The following is a 13,539-nucleotide window of genomic DNA, read 5'->3' on the forward strand; positions in this document are numbered from 1 at the left end:
TGAGACTTGAGATACCCGATCTCTTCCCATTAAATTTTATTTTAATAATTAAATGTTGAGACCAAGAACGATCTAGATAACTAATTTATATGGACTAATGCTTCAGATATCTAGTATTTTTTCAACAATTCAAATCTCTAGATTTTGTATGTTACTATATATATACTAAAATATTTTTAAACTGCTAAGTTAAGACAAGATCTAGAGTTAAGAAATGATTGAGAGGTGAACAAAAAAACATCAATATAACTTATTTTATATGGAAATCAAAGTTACATGGTGGTCTTGGCTCAATTTAAATCAACACACTTCTTACGAATGAGAGATGTTTTGTGTCACAAGTAACTTGAATGAAATTGACGTGAATGGATTTTGTATAAAAAGTTTTCAAGTGGATTTTTTGGTATGATATTGGAAGAAAAAGATTAAGAGAACTGACTGAATTCATTTTGGTATTTCAAACATAATTTGTTTATATGTTTCCATTGAAATGGATGATACACGCACAGCTTGGATTGGACCAATTGGAATGGTGAATCTTGTTGTCAAAAACTAGTTGATGGTGAACGGGGAGTTGTCTGTGAGTGTATGTTAATATCAATAAATAAATAAATAAATAAGGAGAAAGCAAACAAAAGAAACTTGTCTGAGATTTTCATTTCATTCTTCTGTTTTAACGTTTTTTTGCCGTAATTTTGTATTAGTTTGCCCAATGTGAAGATCCGCACCGTTGATTGCTTTGACTTTTCTCCCCCATCCAATTACCAGATTTGAGCGCGTGTGTGTATATTGTTAACAGTGATAGAGAGAGAGAGAGAGAAGAAAGGGGCGTGTCGAGTCGAGTCGAGTTGATGCAGTGTGGTGCTGATGGGGCAGTGCTATGGCAAGACGATCCCCACCAGCGACGACCATGGCTGCACCACTACTATTACTGTCACCGACGGAGGGGATCGCCACTCCCAGACGCCTCCTCGGAACGGCACCCCCTCCGTTAAGAATACGCCGTCGAGATCCTCCGCCGCCACCAGCCCCTGGCCCAGCCCGTATCCCTTCGGTGTCGGTAGCGCCACTCCGGCGGGTGTCTCGCCTTCTCCATCCAGGTCCACGCCGAGGAGATTTTTCAAGCGGCCGTTTCCCCCGCCGTCCCCCGCCAAGCATATCCGGGCTTCTCTGAGAAAGTTGGGGCATGGGAAGAAGCCGCCTAGGGAGGGCACTATTCCCGAGGAAGCTGCCGCTACCGTGGCGGAACCGATTCACAACGGCCTGGATAAAAATTTTGGCTATAATAAGAATTTTGGAGCCAAGTTTGAGCTGGGGAAAGAGGTGGGTAGAGGCCATTTTGGACATACTTGCTTTGCTAAAGGGCGGAAAGGGGAGCTCAAGGACATACCTCTTGCTGTTAAAATCATCTCCAAGGCTAAGGTTTGTTTGTTGCTAATCGATCGTATCCTCCTTACCTGTGTGGCAATTCAAATCAAAATCAAATCTAGGGCAGTGAATTATGCTCATGTTTTTATCTGCTTGGTTGCTAACTCAATAGCAATTGTTATGAGGGCCAATAGTGTGCTTCTAGAACAGAAACAAAATTTCAAATGTGGTATGGAATTGATGGGTTCGTTTAATATTGAAGTTCTTGTGTCAGTAGCTTTGCATTGCTTTAGAAAATTGATCACATTACATATTAACATATATGCTTGAGCTATATTGATGGTTTGAATAACTGAATGTCTCTTACCACGATAGCCACAGTCTTTAATGTGCACTTGTTTAAACAACCATAAACATGATTTTATTTCGCAGTCTTGGGTAAAAACCGATGACTGATTTTGGGGAGTGAAATTAGAGATGGTAGAGGACAAAATGATCATCGTGTGGGGGTCGGGGAGTATCGAGCCATTGTGGTGCCAAATTGGTTGATGAGGTTGGCCAATATATGGTATCTCGCCTGAATCTGCGAATGTGAGGGAATGATAGCTCTTCTGGTTTAGGCGAGATAGGGACATCTAGCTAGAAATATAGACTAGTTTGATCTGCATGGCATTCCTAATTATATCTGTAAATGACTTGTTTTTTGTTTGAGATTGGAACGGAGGAATTATTAATTATGAGATTTCAACACTGGCTAACTATTTTAATCGTATTCATCATTATCGATGCTTTTGTGTCAGATACTCAAAGGTGGCATTTGGTCAACTTTTGAATTAGTACAATTCTTCTATTGGTCAGATTCATTTCCAGTTTGATTTTTTTCTTTTGAAAAATTTTAACATTTAAACAGCATGATTTATTTTCTTGAAAATTAACATTAACATTTCCTCGAGCTTACAGTTTAGGACTGGAGAGTGGAAATCTACAACATGTCAATGAAAACATGTGCATTTAAGATTCTATCTATACTTCAAAAAATTACCTAGTGCCTATCGGAAATTTCATGATAGTTCCAAGTTTAATAATGTAAATTGAGATGAACGAAAGCGTAAATCATCAGACATCTTTTTATATGGAATATAAAATGAAATGCAAAAAAACTTCCACATTGGAAGTTTTTTATTTATGTCAATTGAGTATTCAGTATTGGTGTAAGTTGGTATCTTGTCTATCCTTATACCTTTCCTTCCCCCTGTTATTCTGACTTATGATTTTTTTTAATCTTATGGAACTGGATATATCGCTTAACAAACTTATTTGGCAGATGACAACTGCAATATCCATTGAAGATGTTCGCAGAGAAGTGAAAATCTTAAAAGCTCTTTCAGGCCACAAACATCTAGTTGGATTTTATGATGCATGTGAAGATGCCAATAATGTGTACATAATAATGGAGTATGTAATTCCTCGTGCTCTATGTTCCTCTCCAAGACTTGTCATATTTTTATTCCTGACTATGGAGTGCAGCATCGGTGGGCCATAGTTTTTAAAAGAAAATCTCTGATCATGAAAATCAGGTGCATGGCAATGTGTGCAACTGTGCATGTTTTGTTTAGGCAAAACAAAGAATATATTTAATTTTTAAAGAAATCGAATGACTTGAGTTTGGAAATGACTTTAGTTTTAAAATTGTGGTGGGGAGCTAAGAAGATGGTGGGTTCCTTGGCCTTTTGCGTTAGTGTATTGTAAGGGAAATTAGTTTGACATGATGAGAGTGTGAGACATGTTGGTGACTGATCTCGATTGCATCTTTCTACTCTCTTTTGTAAATGAGCATATTTTTAACTTTTCCCCCTCATCTCCCAGGTTGTGTGAAGGTGGTGAACTACTGGACAGAATATTGTCAAAGTAAGTGATTTAACATATATTGTATGCCCTATAATCTTCCCGCGTAAAAGTCCAACTCTTTTATCTGGATTTTAAATATATGGGTTAATGATAGTCAGCCAATGTAGGGCATGCACTCTTTTAAATAAAATTATTTTATATATTACTTATCACTTTGATATGGAACCTTAACAGCAAGGTTTTACCGTCTTTATAATACTGGCTTTATCATACTTGTTAATAGATGCAGACTCAAAATTTACATGCATCACTTTATGCCATTTCTGTGGTTGAAGAAAACTCATAGTCGCTGTTCATTTCAGAGGTGGTAGGTATACAGAAGAGGAAGCAAAACTAATTGTTGTCCAAATTCTTAGTGTCGTATCATTTTGTCACCTTCAAGGTGTTGTTCACCGGGACTTGAAACCAGAGGTAGTTTAGTAAAATTTTTAGTTTACGCCTCTTTAACAGTGATTAAATGTCAAGTCTTGAAGCTTCTCTTAACTTGCAATTACTTGCGTCACAGAATTTTCTTTTCACCTCTAGAAATGAAGATGCGGATATGAAGCTTATTGATTTTGGTCTTTCTGATTTCATAAGGCCGGGTAAGAGTTGAGCTACCTAATTCTTTAATTTTTTTGTCCGCTGAGTGTGCGGTAGATGATCTAGTGCATGTTAATTTTTTTATGTAACCTCACCAATCAGCTTCGATCAAGTAGCGGTAGTACGACGGGAACATGCAAGTTCTATCAAGTCTGATGGATACTACTACTGAGACTTGGGTATGCTTGAAGGGTCATATAATAAAGGCAGTCCTAGTAGATCTCAATTTGCTTGTTTCTCCTTCGTCTATTTTTCTCCTGAAGCCACACTATTTGTTATAGAGTTTTGCACACTGACTGACTATAATCTCAAATTATAGTTCAGTTATTTGATGCTATCTTTAGTTCATAAATAACAGTCTGTTTGCATTTCAAGCGGTGGGCACTTGGAATTTTCCCATGTTCACATGGCTGCATGCCATCCGAAATCTTTTAGCTGTCCTTTGGAATATTCGTGTTCACTTGATTGATTGATTTATTTTTGTGCTTGTTTGACATAGACACACAATTTTATAAATCTCCAGACATGTGGAGTTGATGTCACTAGAAACTGCTGCTAATGTTTTTCCAAAATTCAACTGTGATCAAACTAATGTGCCTGAAACTTGTTATCATCGTGGTTTTGAAGCTTTTACTGGTGCATTAATTTGTTAATTTTCGTTCCTACTGAGCATTCTTTGCAGTTGCTAAAGTTTTAGCTTCTCTCCCCCCTTCTGTGTCTTGGTATCAGCAGATGAAAGGCTAAATGATATTGTTGGAAGTGCCTATTATGTGGCACCAGAAGTTCTCCATAGATCTTACAGCGTGGAAGCTGATATTTGGAGTATTGGTGTCATTACCTACATTTTGCTATGTGGAAGCAGACCTTTTTGGGCACGTACCGAATCTGGAATATTTCGTTCAGTTTTGAGAGCTGACCCAAATTTTGAGGACATGCCTTGGCCATCTATCTCACCTCTTGCCAAGGACTTTGTAAAAAGACTTTTGAACAAGGACTATCGGAAAAGAATGACTGCTGCCCAAGCTTTGAGTTAGTTTCTTCTACATGAGTCAATTATGCGTGTTTTTTGAAAGAGACAAAACTATGTATGTGTCATCACCATAAGTGACTAGAAATATGCTTTTTCACCTTCCTTCCGGCGGCTTTAAAGATATTACTCTCACTTTTGCTTTTGAATCCTTCATCTTGTCATATGAATTGAATGAACCAAGGTCAAAAGCCACCCGACATGAGCTGAAGAGTTTAACATGAATGGAAACAGAATCTACTGTGAACTCAAATCTATTCATTGAACTACTATTCTTTGTTACCTTTTTTGTACATCGTTTCAAAATTTCTTTATTTTTATTTGTTGCTGGAGGTTGGAAATTATGTTTTATTCCATAAACAATTTCAGATTCATTTCTGAAATAATGTCTCTTTTATTTAATTTCCAGACTAAATATTTCTTTGTACAGCAACTATGTGAAAACAGTTAACATTTCTTTATTAAATGCAATGTCTAGTCCATCCGGGGCTTGCTTAGCAGAGATGCATTTGCTTCCTTTGTTGATGCATATACTTGGTGAATTTTTGTAAATGCAGCTCATCCGTGGTTGCGGGGTGAGAGCTATCCTATACCATTCGACATACTAATCTATAAGTTGGTAAAGTCATATGTGCATGCTACTCCTTTCAAGCGTGCAGCGCTGAAGGTAATAATTGTGTATAAACCAAAAATTGACCGCTTGTTATGTTCTTAACATTGTGTGTTCATCTTACTATTTTGAATGCAATCAGTGTTTGGTTGGCCATTGATTTCTCTATCAACTTCTTTTCTTGATTATAAGTTTACTTGTTGGCATATTGTTTATTAATAAGGTTTCAATTAGTCAAACTGTTCCCACGGTACTTTTCAGTAGTTTATATCAGTATCCTTAGTAAACAATTACCGGCAAATTTTTTGACTTCGTTATTGTTTCACATTGATACATTGTCGACATGGGCATTGTGTGACATGCTTGTGGATAAACTGATGCAAACTTATTTATGAGAAAACAATACTGGATTTTTTAAAATATTTTTTTCAATAATCCCACTCACGGAAATGTTTCAATTTTCAACCTCTTAAGATTGAATCACATTTTCTTTTTACCTTAAATATATGGATAATCTTTAATTGATTTCATTGGACGTGATAGGCTCTTTCAAAAGCCCTGACCGAGGATGAGTTATTGTATCTTAGAGCACAATTCATGCTTCTTGAGCCTGGTGATGATGGGCGTGTCTCTCTTGACAACTTCAGAAAGGTCAATATTAATTTCTTCTAGTGTGCTTACCCCCACCCTGCGTGAAATTCACTGAAGAACTCTATACAAATGGTGATGTAGAGTATGTACAAACGGTGATGATAGGTGTCGATTGAATTTTCAGGGGCTTGCATGCAATGCCACTGATGCTATGCAGGTGTCTAGGGTCCCAGATATTCTACATATGGTCAGCCCTCAAAGTTTATACCTTTCTCAATAAGATTGATTTCTCTACGTCTAAATTAGTTATCTTTACATTGACATTTAGTTTCCCCATTTAATCTAAATGTAGGTGTTTTGATATTGCAGATGTCCCCATTGTCTTACAGAAAAATGGACTTTGACGAGTTTTGTGCGGCGGCGATAAGCACATATCAATTGGAAGCACTTGAAAACTGGGAACAAATTGCATTCACAGCATTTGATTATTTTGAACAAGAGGGCAACCGAGTCATATCGGTAGAGGAATTGGCTCGGGTAAAGTTCTATCTACTTTATCATCGTACAGCTTAATCTATTTGATCTGTGAAACGTTAGGTGGTGTTACACATACAATATAATCTTGTTGACAAATGCTTGCAGGAGCTAAATGTCGGGCAAACTGCTCATTCTATGCTCAGAGATTGGATGAGGAGCGATGGGAAACTGAGTTTACTTGGATATACCAAATTTTTGCACGGTTTGACTCTTCGGAGCTCAAACACTAGACAACGCTAGGATCAGTATTCTTCTATTTCTGTTCCTTTTTTTTTTTTTTTGAAAAAAAAAAATATTATTATTGGTGTTTGATGATCACTTATAGAAATTATTGAACAATTTAAACATTTGGAGGAGGCTATTTTATGTATGGGGGAGAGAAGGAGAATTGGATGTACAAATTAAATTTAAGCTGGTGAATATTAGAGTAAGCTTTCAATTGAGAATGTTTAAGTTGGCCAGTTGGGTAGAATTTGTCATCTTCTGGTACTTTCTTCGATTACTTCCTGAATAGCAATGGTGATAGTTTCTTGTTTCATATTGCCACCATATTTGTCTGTTAATAAATATTTGGGGGGAATTGTTTATTTTTTTGTCCTCTATATTCCGGGCTTTGCAATTTTGATTTATTATGCTATAGAATTGAATTTTAATCTTGTATCTTTCATTTTCTTTTGGTTATTTATTCTGCAATTTTAGTAATTTTTATATGAAAGTGCTAATGTGACATTGAATACATTTAGGTCATGCATAAAATAACTATTTTTTTAAATAAAAAACAAAAATTATTGATTAAATAATTATTTTAAATAAAAAACAAAAATTATTGATTAAAATTGAAATTTGATGACATATAAAATTTACTATCTTAAATGCTCTATGGATGAGTTCAAAGTTTTTTTTTGAAAGTGGAGTCCAAAGTTTAGACATCGACATGTGGAAAGCTTCTTTGTCTTAAATGCTTGCTCTAAGAAAAAATGTTGGCAGATAAAATTAGATCATGTTAGCAACATTTAAATATAATTAATTGATTTTTAATTTTTTTCTTAACTTGTTAAAAGAAAATATTTATAAGTATTTATTTTTAGATATTACAAAAACTATTTTTGTATGGTTTCCGTTTTCACATTTTCATAATTTGAATATTAAATTAATAAAGAATCGTGAAAAAAACGATTGTACATTATTTACGTATATTAAGAAATTCACTGAAAAAATTTATTATAGAAACACTGTTCAATTTTATTCTTACTCAATGAGTACTTGTATAAATGATTTGTTATCTTTCCAATAGATAGTTAATTACAAGACCTAATTAAATAGGGATATAATAGGAAAAATAAAAAAAATATTGCTAAATATGACCGCAAAAAAAAGATCTATAATTGAAACATGTTTATATGACAAACGAAAAAAGAAAAATGATCTATAATTATATATAATTTTTTATTTTTAAGAAATAAAAATTATAATGAATCATTAATATGATTCAACCGTATATTTTTTGACCAGGAAAAACTATTTCAAATATTTTAATAAAAAGTTTAATTAACAAGTTCCTAAAAGGTACTGGCTGATCCAACAATATGAAATAAATATATAAATTTTTATTTTTAAGAAATAAAAATTATAATGAATCATTAATATGATTCAACCGTATATTTTTTGACCAGGAAAAACTATTTCAAATATTTTAATAAAAAGTTTACCAAATTTTTATTAGTGATTAATTTCTTAAGTCGAAGATGTTCTCATCTAAATCTTAACTATAAAATTAATCTATTCCCACCTTCGAATGACCGCAAGTTTCATTTATAGAATAACGACTGTTTCACACGGGTAGGTTTGGTTAAAAATTAAAATCCCTTTTAACCACTGCAGTTTTAAATGCTTCCACCCTGTCATACCTAAATGCAAACACACAAAATCCACGACAATTAAATATTTTTTTTTGTGTATCCAAGAAAATGAAATCTCGTATAAATATAATTACACTGTCTTTCCTCGTACATATATTTTTTTTTATTTTTGCCACCTAAATTAATTTTTACATCATAATATATAATATATTAGAAGCTTTCTGATCAGAAGGAAAGAAAGCCTGTATCCAGCCAATATTTTCCCCTGCATTGTATAAATTGGTATGTAGATTCACTGAAAAAACAAGGTGATTTTAATTATTAGTAGGGAAATGAATGCGTGTATTATGCTAATTAGTTTTCTCTTCCTTTTCAGCACGATTATAGTAGTGCTCCATGTCAATCACACTCAGATTAATTATCAATCCCTCGTATCATTCGACAAAGGGTTCAATCCCTTATACGGAGAGCATAACATCACCCCTTACGAAGCCAACAAATCGGTACAAATCTCCATGGACCAAACAACAAGCTCCGGATTCAGTTCCAAGCTAATGTACATGCATGGCTACTTCGAGTCATCCATAAAGTTGCCGCAGAATTACAGCGCAGGAGTCGTGGTCACCTTCTACATGTGCAACGATCGCAAGTACCCGTATCGGCACGACGAAATAGATTTCGAGTTCTTGGGTCACATCCACGGCCAAGATTGGCTGGTGCAGACAAATTTCTATGGAAACGGGAGCACTGGCAGAGGTAGAGAAGAGAGATACGTGTTGTGGTTCGACCCTTCGCAGGATTTTCATCGTTATGGGATTATGTGGACTGATGATATAATCACGTATTACGTGGATGATGTTCCGATCAGGCATGTGAGAAGAGTGGAAGCCATGAGGGGTGATTTCCCATCCAAAGAAATGGGATTGTTTGGGACTATATGGAACGGCTCGGATTGGGCCACCGGTGGTGGAAAGCACAAATTGGATCTTAGTTATGGACCCTATGTAGCCAAGTATTCCAGCTTCGTGTTGAATGGATGTGGAGTTGATCCGAATCGAAAACGGAACCGTTGCGAATTTTCGAATGGATTGAGAAGCAAAGAGAGGGATCGAATGCAGGGTTTTAGGAGAAAATATATGACTTATTCGTATTGTTATGATAAAAAACGCTACGTCGTTCCGTTGCCGGAATGCGTGGTCGATTTCGAAGAACTTGAACATCTCCGAAAGTTTGATCGTTGGACTTTCGGGGCATTTTAATTAGGTTTGTACAGCATGAGTTATCCAGAGAAAAGTAAAGCCTGAATATTACAGTTTCATTAATCTGTGATACATATATAATGGTTGAGCTATACAGGTTTTAATAAAAACTTGGCACTCGTATATTTTATATTTCTTCATTAATTAAGAGGTTCTGTTATTAATATGAGATTGCTTGATTTTTTATTTTTTATTTTTTGGTTTTTTGTATGTAAATATTATCAATCATAACATTAGTTTTCCTCGGATTCGTGAAAATACATACCCAGGCGGATATCCAATGTCTAAATATAGATATCCTTTCCAAATGGCTTTTTTAGTGTCTTTACACTTTTTTCGTTTTTGAAGAAAGTGTCTTTCCTAAATTATAATTTTGCATTTGAATACGAAGAGAAAATAATACAGTTTCCTGACTCGCGCAATACTCACGTATCTTAATCTTTTTTATAAAGTTTTTTTTTTAAGACGTATTTCTTTTTCAAAAAATTATAATTGAAAAGGACAACAAACCCCCAACTTAACAAAGAAAACAAGATTTTTATTTCTGATACAGAAACAAACTTTTCATTAAAAGACAAGAAATAGAAAGAAACTGTGCGCATCATTTCATCTTTAATATTATTATTTTTTTCAAAAAAAAAAAATCCAATAGGGTATAATTCAGGCAATGCCTAAACGTCTAAAAACCTAATTGGATCTCATTCTACATCAAACAATTTCGGGTCAAAATCTTTACCACTCATAATTTCCTTCTAAAAATTGGCTACCCAACTCAAAATATCAAAACAGTAACTAATTTAAATAGCATTTTTGTTTTGTTTTTTTAATTAATACACTCTTATTAACTAAAATTTGAAAAACAAGTAATCATAGATGGAACACGAAGTTTGTGTATAAACATTACTTTTTCAACAATGTTCTGAATCTATGTGAGAAAATAAACACAAAAAAATCCAAGGAAATATTATATATCTACCAATAAAAAATGCTTGGTAAAATCTTGAAAATTGCTGCATGCTTCAAGATAAATTATACCAGCAGTAAATAGAAGAAAGTGGCAACATGTGGTGGTTCAGAAACTAGCTAGCTCCCCAGTACAGCTGCACATGAAGATAGAGTTAATTTCAACCCTAAATTGCCTTGGATCCCACACCTAGCTAGCTACCCTATTTTCTTTTGAACCAATCAATTTCTGTTTCACTTTACATATTTCATTTCATTTCAAAACTGTAAAATATTTTGCTGCACAATACATTCAATTAATGCATACTACAAATGTACATCATATGAATCTACGTAATGGGAGGATTCAATGAATTATAATGAGCAAATGATTTGGACTCATTTATACCATGCATCATATATTCCCCCTTCTGCAAAAACCAATGCCCTCTATTTCTATCAGGTTCAGCTACCACAAAAGAAGAAAATATCAAATAAGAAGAAGAAGATGATTAGTAATAATTAAGCAAAGGGATCATTGATTAATTAATGAGATCGATTAAAGGGCTGGTGTAGATCTAGAAATATAAAACAGGAACAGGCGGATGGATCTGTAAACTAAAAGCTAATTAAAGGCGCAGCAGCCATCATGAAGAAGATGATTACACACGAGTGGATTAATTAAATCTGGGAAAGAGTGTGAATCATCTGACACCAAAAAAAAAAAAAACACAATCATAACCTGTTTGAAAAAATAACAGAAATCGAAAAGGTCGTAATGATGAAACCTTTTATCATTTTCACCCCTTCTAAAATCGACAAACGAAAGATTCATTCAAACCTCAAAGTCAAGATCCCCATCATTACTCCAATCATCGAAGCCCATCTCTCCATTTTCAGCCCCCTAAACTGCCATTAAAAGTGTTTTTTTTTTTTAAAAAAAAGGAAAATTGACCGAATCCGTTACCTTTGCATAATATAGCCAAGGGGGGGAAGCAATATTTAAGGGGGGAATGAAGCCTGGTCCGATGACAGCAGCCATAGATCTGTAGATTTATGGAACAAGAATCCTCGAGCCAGACAACATTCCCCTCGAAAACAAAGCTCCATCTTTAAATTTCTCCTCCGTAAGCTTAAATCTGAAAAACTTTTTGTTGGTATAAGTAGTGTGGGTGTCTCACTTTGTGGCCTCTCATCCCTTTATCCCCCAAAACTTTCGCCTTCTTTTAAGGGAGAATGGGGACAGAAACAGAGAGAGAGAGAGAGAAAGAGAAGGGTGAGTTGAAGAATGTGGAGTAGAGGTGGAATTAAGCAGCTGATGTGAAATGAATTGAGACCCAAAGTAAATAAATTAGATTAAAAACCTTCACCATCACTGCCGTACATTTTCGGTTGTTTTATTAATTGTAATGTAATAAAATGTTGAATAATGCCAACGACGTATTCGATATTCAATGTATCATGAGATTTTGACGAATAAAATTATTTTTTATAAGTTAAGAATTCATATACAAATATTGATGTAATACACATCTTTGCTTTGAGCCATCCAAGTCACTGTCTTCGACAATTGGGGTTTAAAATTATATATAAATGTTTCTATTTATTTAGGAAGAGAGGCATATAGAAAATGTTGTGGTCTCTTATCCGATCAAATCTCATCCGTAACAATAGAAACCATTCGTCATTCGTCTCTCCTCGTTCTCAAGTATGCATGTTTTCTTCAGGGAAATATTTTGTTATATAATACACCCAATTCGTGTGCAGCATCCGTTAGTGTATATGGAAGATTTCGAGTGAGTTAGTGTATTTTCTTTATTAATTATTAATATTCTGTGTGAAATTTTTTTTCCTTTTTATTAGTTTTTAATGGAATGACAAGAAGTAGTACTATATACAATGTACAACCAATAATGGAAGAAGGAATATTTATTTAACTCAGAAATAATACAACATTTAATATCATATATTTTTAGATAATCAGAAATGCCTTCGATCCCATCTCTTATATTAATGTATGGAAAATATTCCCAAATTATCATCAGCTACCGCATCAAGGACGCTTTCATAAATTACTCGATCAATCGATCGAATTATATTCGTTGATTTAGTTTACGAAATGAAATTGCTCGGGTATAAAAAATATGTATATATCAAATAATAGACCAGTTAAATACACTCGTAATATGAGCTGCCTTCAGCATCTTATTGGAAACCAAGCAGTTGTGTCGCACAATAGATATGCCAAAGTGGGTTGGACTCTTCGGATTAGCGTTCGCCCGGTCCAATCGATAGGTTGGGCTGACAATTTCTCAACCCATCAAATAGCGAGCTGACCCTCCGCATTCTGATGTGGGTTGCGGGTTGACCAATAACGCGGACCTATTTTGACAGCTAGCTCCAAACAAGAGTGATCAAATTAAGAAAATCAATAATTTTTAACCTGGTTGATGGAGTAACTAAACTAGCCAAACCATCTAAACATTCAGGCATTCAATAAATGTAATTGTTGATTCCATCTGTGATTGTAAATGTTAGGGCTATGTCTGAAGATTTGCAAAAAGGTGAAAACTGATTCCAATCCATGTAATTGATAAAGGTGGAGGAGGTAGCTGTGGAGACCAGTTGGTTTCACATTTTAATGCTTTGCAATTTATAGGAATCTGTGCATACATAAGAAAAAGGTTGGAACAAGTAATTGTCAAATCTTCAACCCTACCACCTTTTTTTCCTAGTTTCCTTGTTTTTCTTTGCCCACAGCCCTACAACTTTTTTTTTTTTTTTTTTTTTAAATACAGCCCTACAACTTTAAAGTGTGTGCATATACTATTTTATATTAAATTGGAAAAAAAAACA

General features: G+C 34.6%; 2 protein-coding genes across 4 annotated transcripts; both read left to right on the forward strand.

The window, feature by feature from the left end:
• The first annotated feature begins 699 nt into the window (after positions 1–699).
• On the forward strand, positions 700–7,174 carry LOC140879628 (CDPK-related kinase 3-like). 3 transcript variants are annotated; one of them, XM_073283424.1, is made up of 11 exons: positions 710–1,422; positions 2,693–2,823; positions 3,235–3,276; positions 3,579–3,687; positions 3,782–3,860; positions 4,588–4,887; positions 5,443–5,552; positions 6,039–6,146; positions 6,271–6,333; positions 6,456–6,623; positions 6,729–7,174. In XM_073283424.1, the coding sequence occupies exons 1-11, from the start codon at positions 868–870 to the stop codon at positions 6,861–6,863; spliced, it is 1,800 nt and encodes a 599-aa protein (XP_073139525.1). In that variant the 5' UTR covers positions 710–867; the 3' UTR covers positions 6,864–7,174. The 3 variants fall into 3 exon arrangements, with proteins under 3 accessions (XP_073139527.1, XP_073139525.1, XP_073139526.1); XM_073283425.1 differs by having other exon boundaries at positions 711–1,422; positions 4,591–4,887; positions 6,729–7,173; XM_073283426.1 differs by lacking the exons at positions 6,456–6,623; positions 6,729–7,174 and having other exon boundaries at positions 700–1,422; positions 6,228–6,328.
• Positions 7,175–8,814: 1,640 nt separating this feature from the next.
• On the forward strand, positions 8,815–9,765 carry LOC140878376 (probable xyloglucan endotransglucosylase/hydrolase protein 28). The gene has a single exon (XM_073281975.1). The coding sequence runs from the start codon at positions 8,815–8,817 to the stop codon at positions 9,739–9,741; it is 927 nt and encodes a 308-aa protein (XP_073138076.1). The 3' UTR covers positions 9,742–9,765.
• The last annotated feature ends 3,774 nt before the right edge of the window (positions 9,766–13,539 follow it).

This window comes from Henckelia pumila, chromosome 2 (assembly GCF_033568475.1).
Source record: "Henckelia pumila isolate YLH828 chromosome 2, ASM3356847v2, whole genome shotgun sequence".
Classification (NCBI taxonomy): domain Eukaryota; kingdom Viridiplantae; phylum Streptophyta; class Magnoliopsida; order Lamiales; family Gesneriaceae; genus Henckelia; species Henckelia pumila.

Bases quoted from the DNA above. Each gene is read 5' to 3' on its own strand.
- LOC140879628 (XM_073283424.1), top strand. From the start codon at position 868: ATGGGGCAGTGCTATGGCAAGACGATCCCCACCAGCGACGACCATGGC. The intron at 2,824-3,234 runs GTATGTAATTCC...CTCATCTCCCAG, and splicing joins AATGTGTACATAATAATGGA to GTTGTGTGAAGGTGGTGAAC. The intron at 6,334-6,455 runs GTCAGCCCTCAA...TTGATATTGCAG, and splicing joins TCCCAGATATTCTACATATG to ATGTCCCCATTGTCTTACAG.
- LOC140878376 (XM_073281975.1), top strand. From the start codon at position 8,815: ATGAATGCGTGTATTATGCTAATTAGTTTTCTCTTCCTTTTCAGCACG.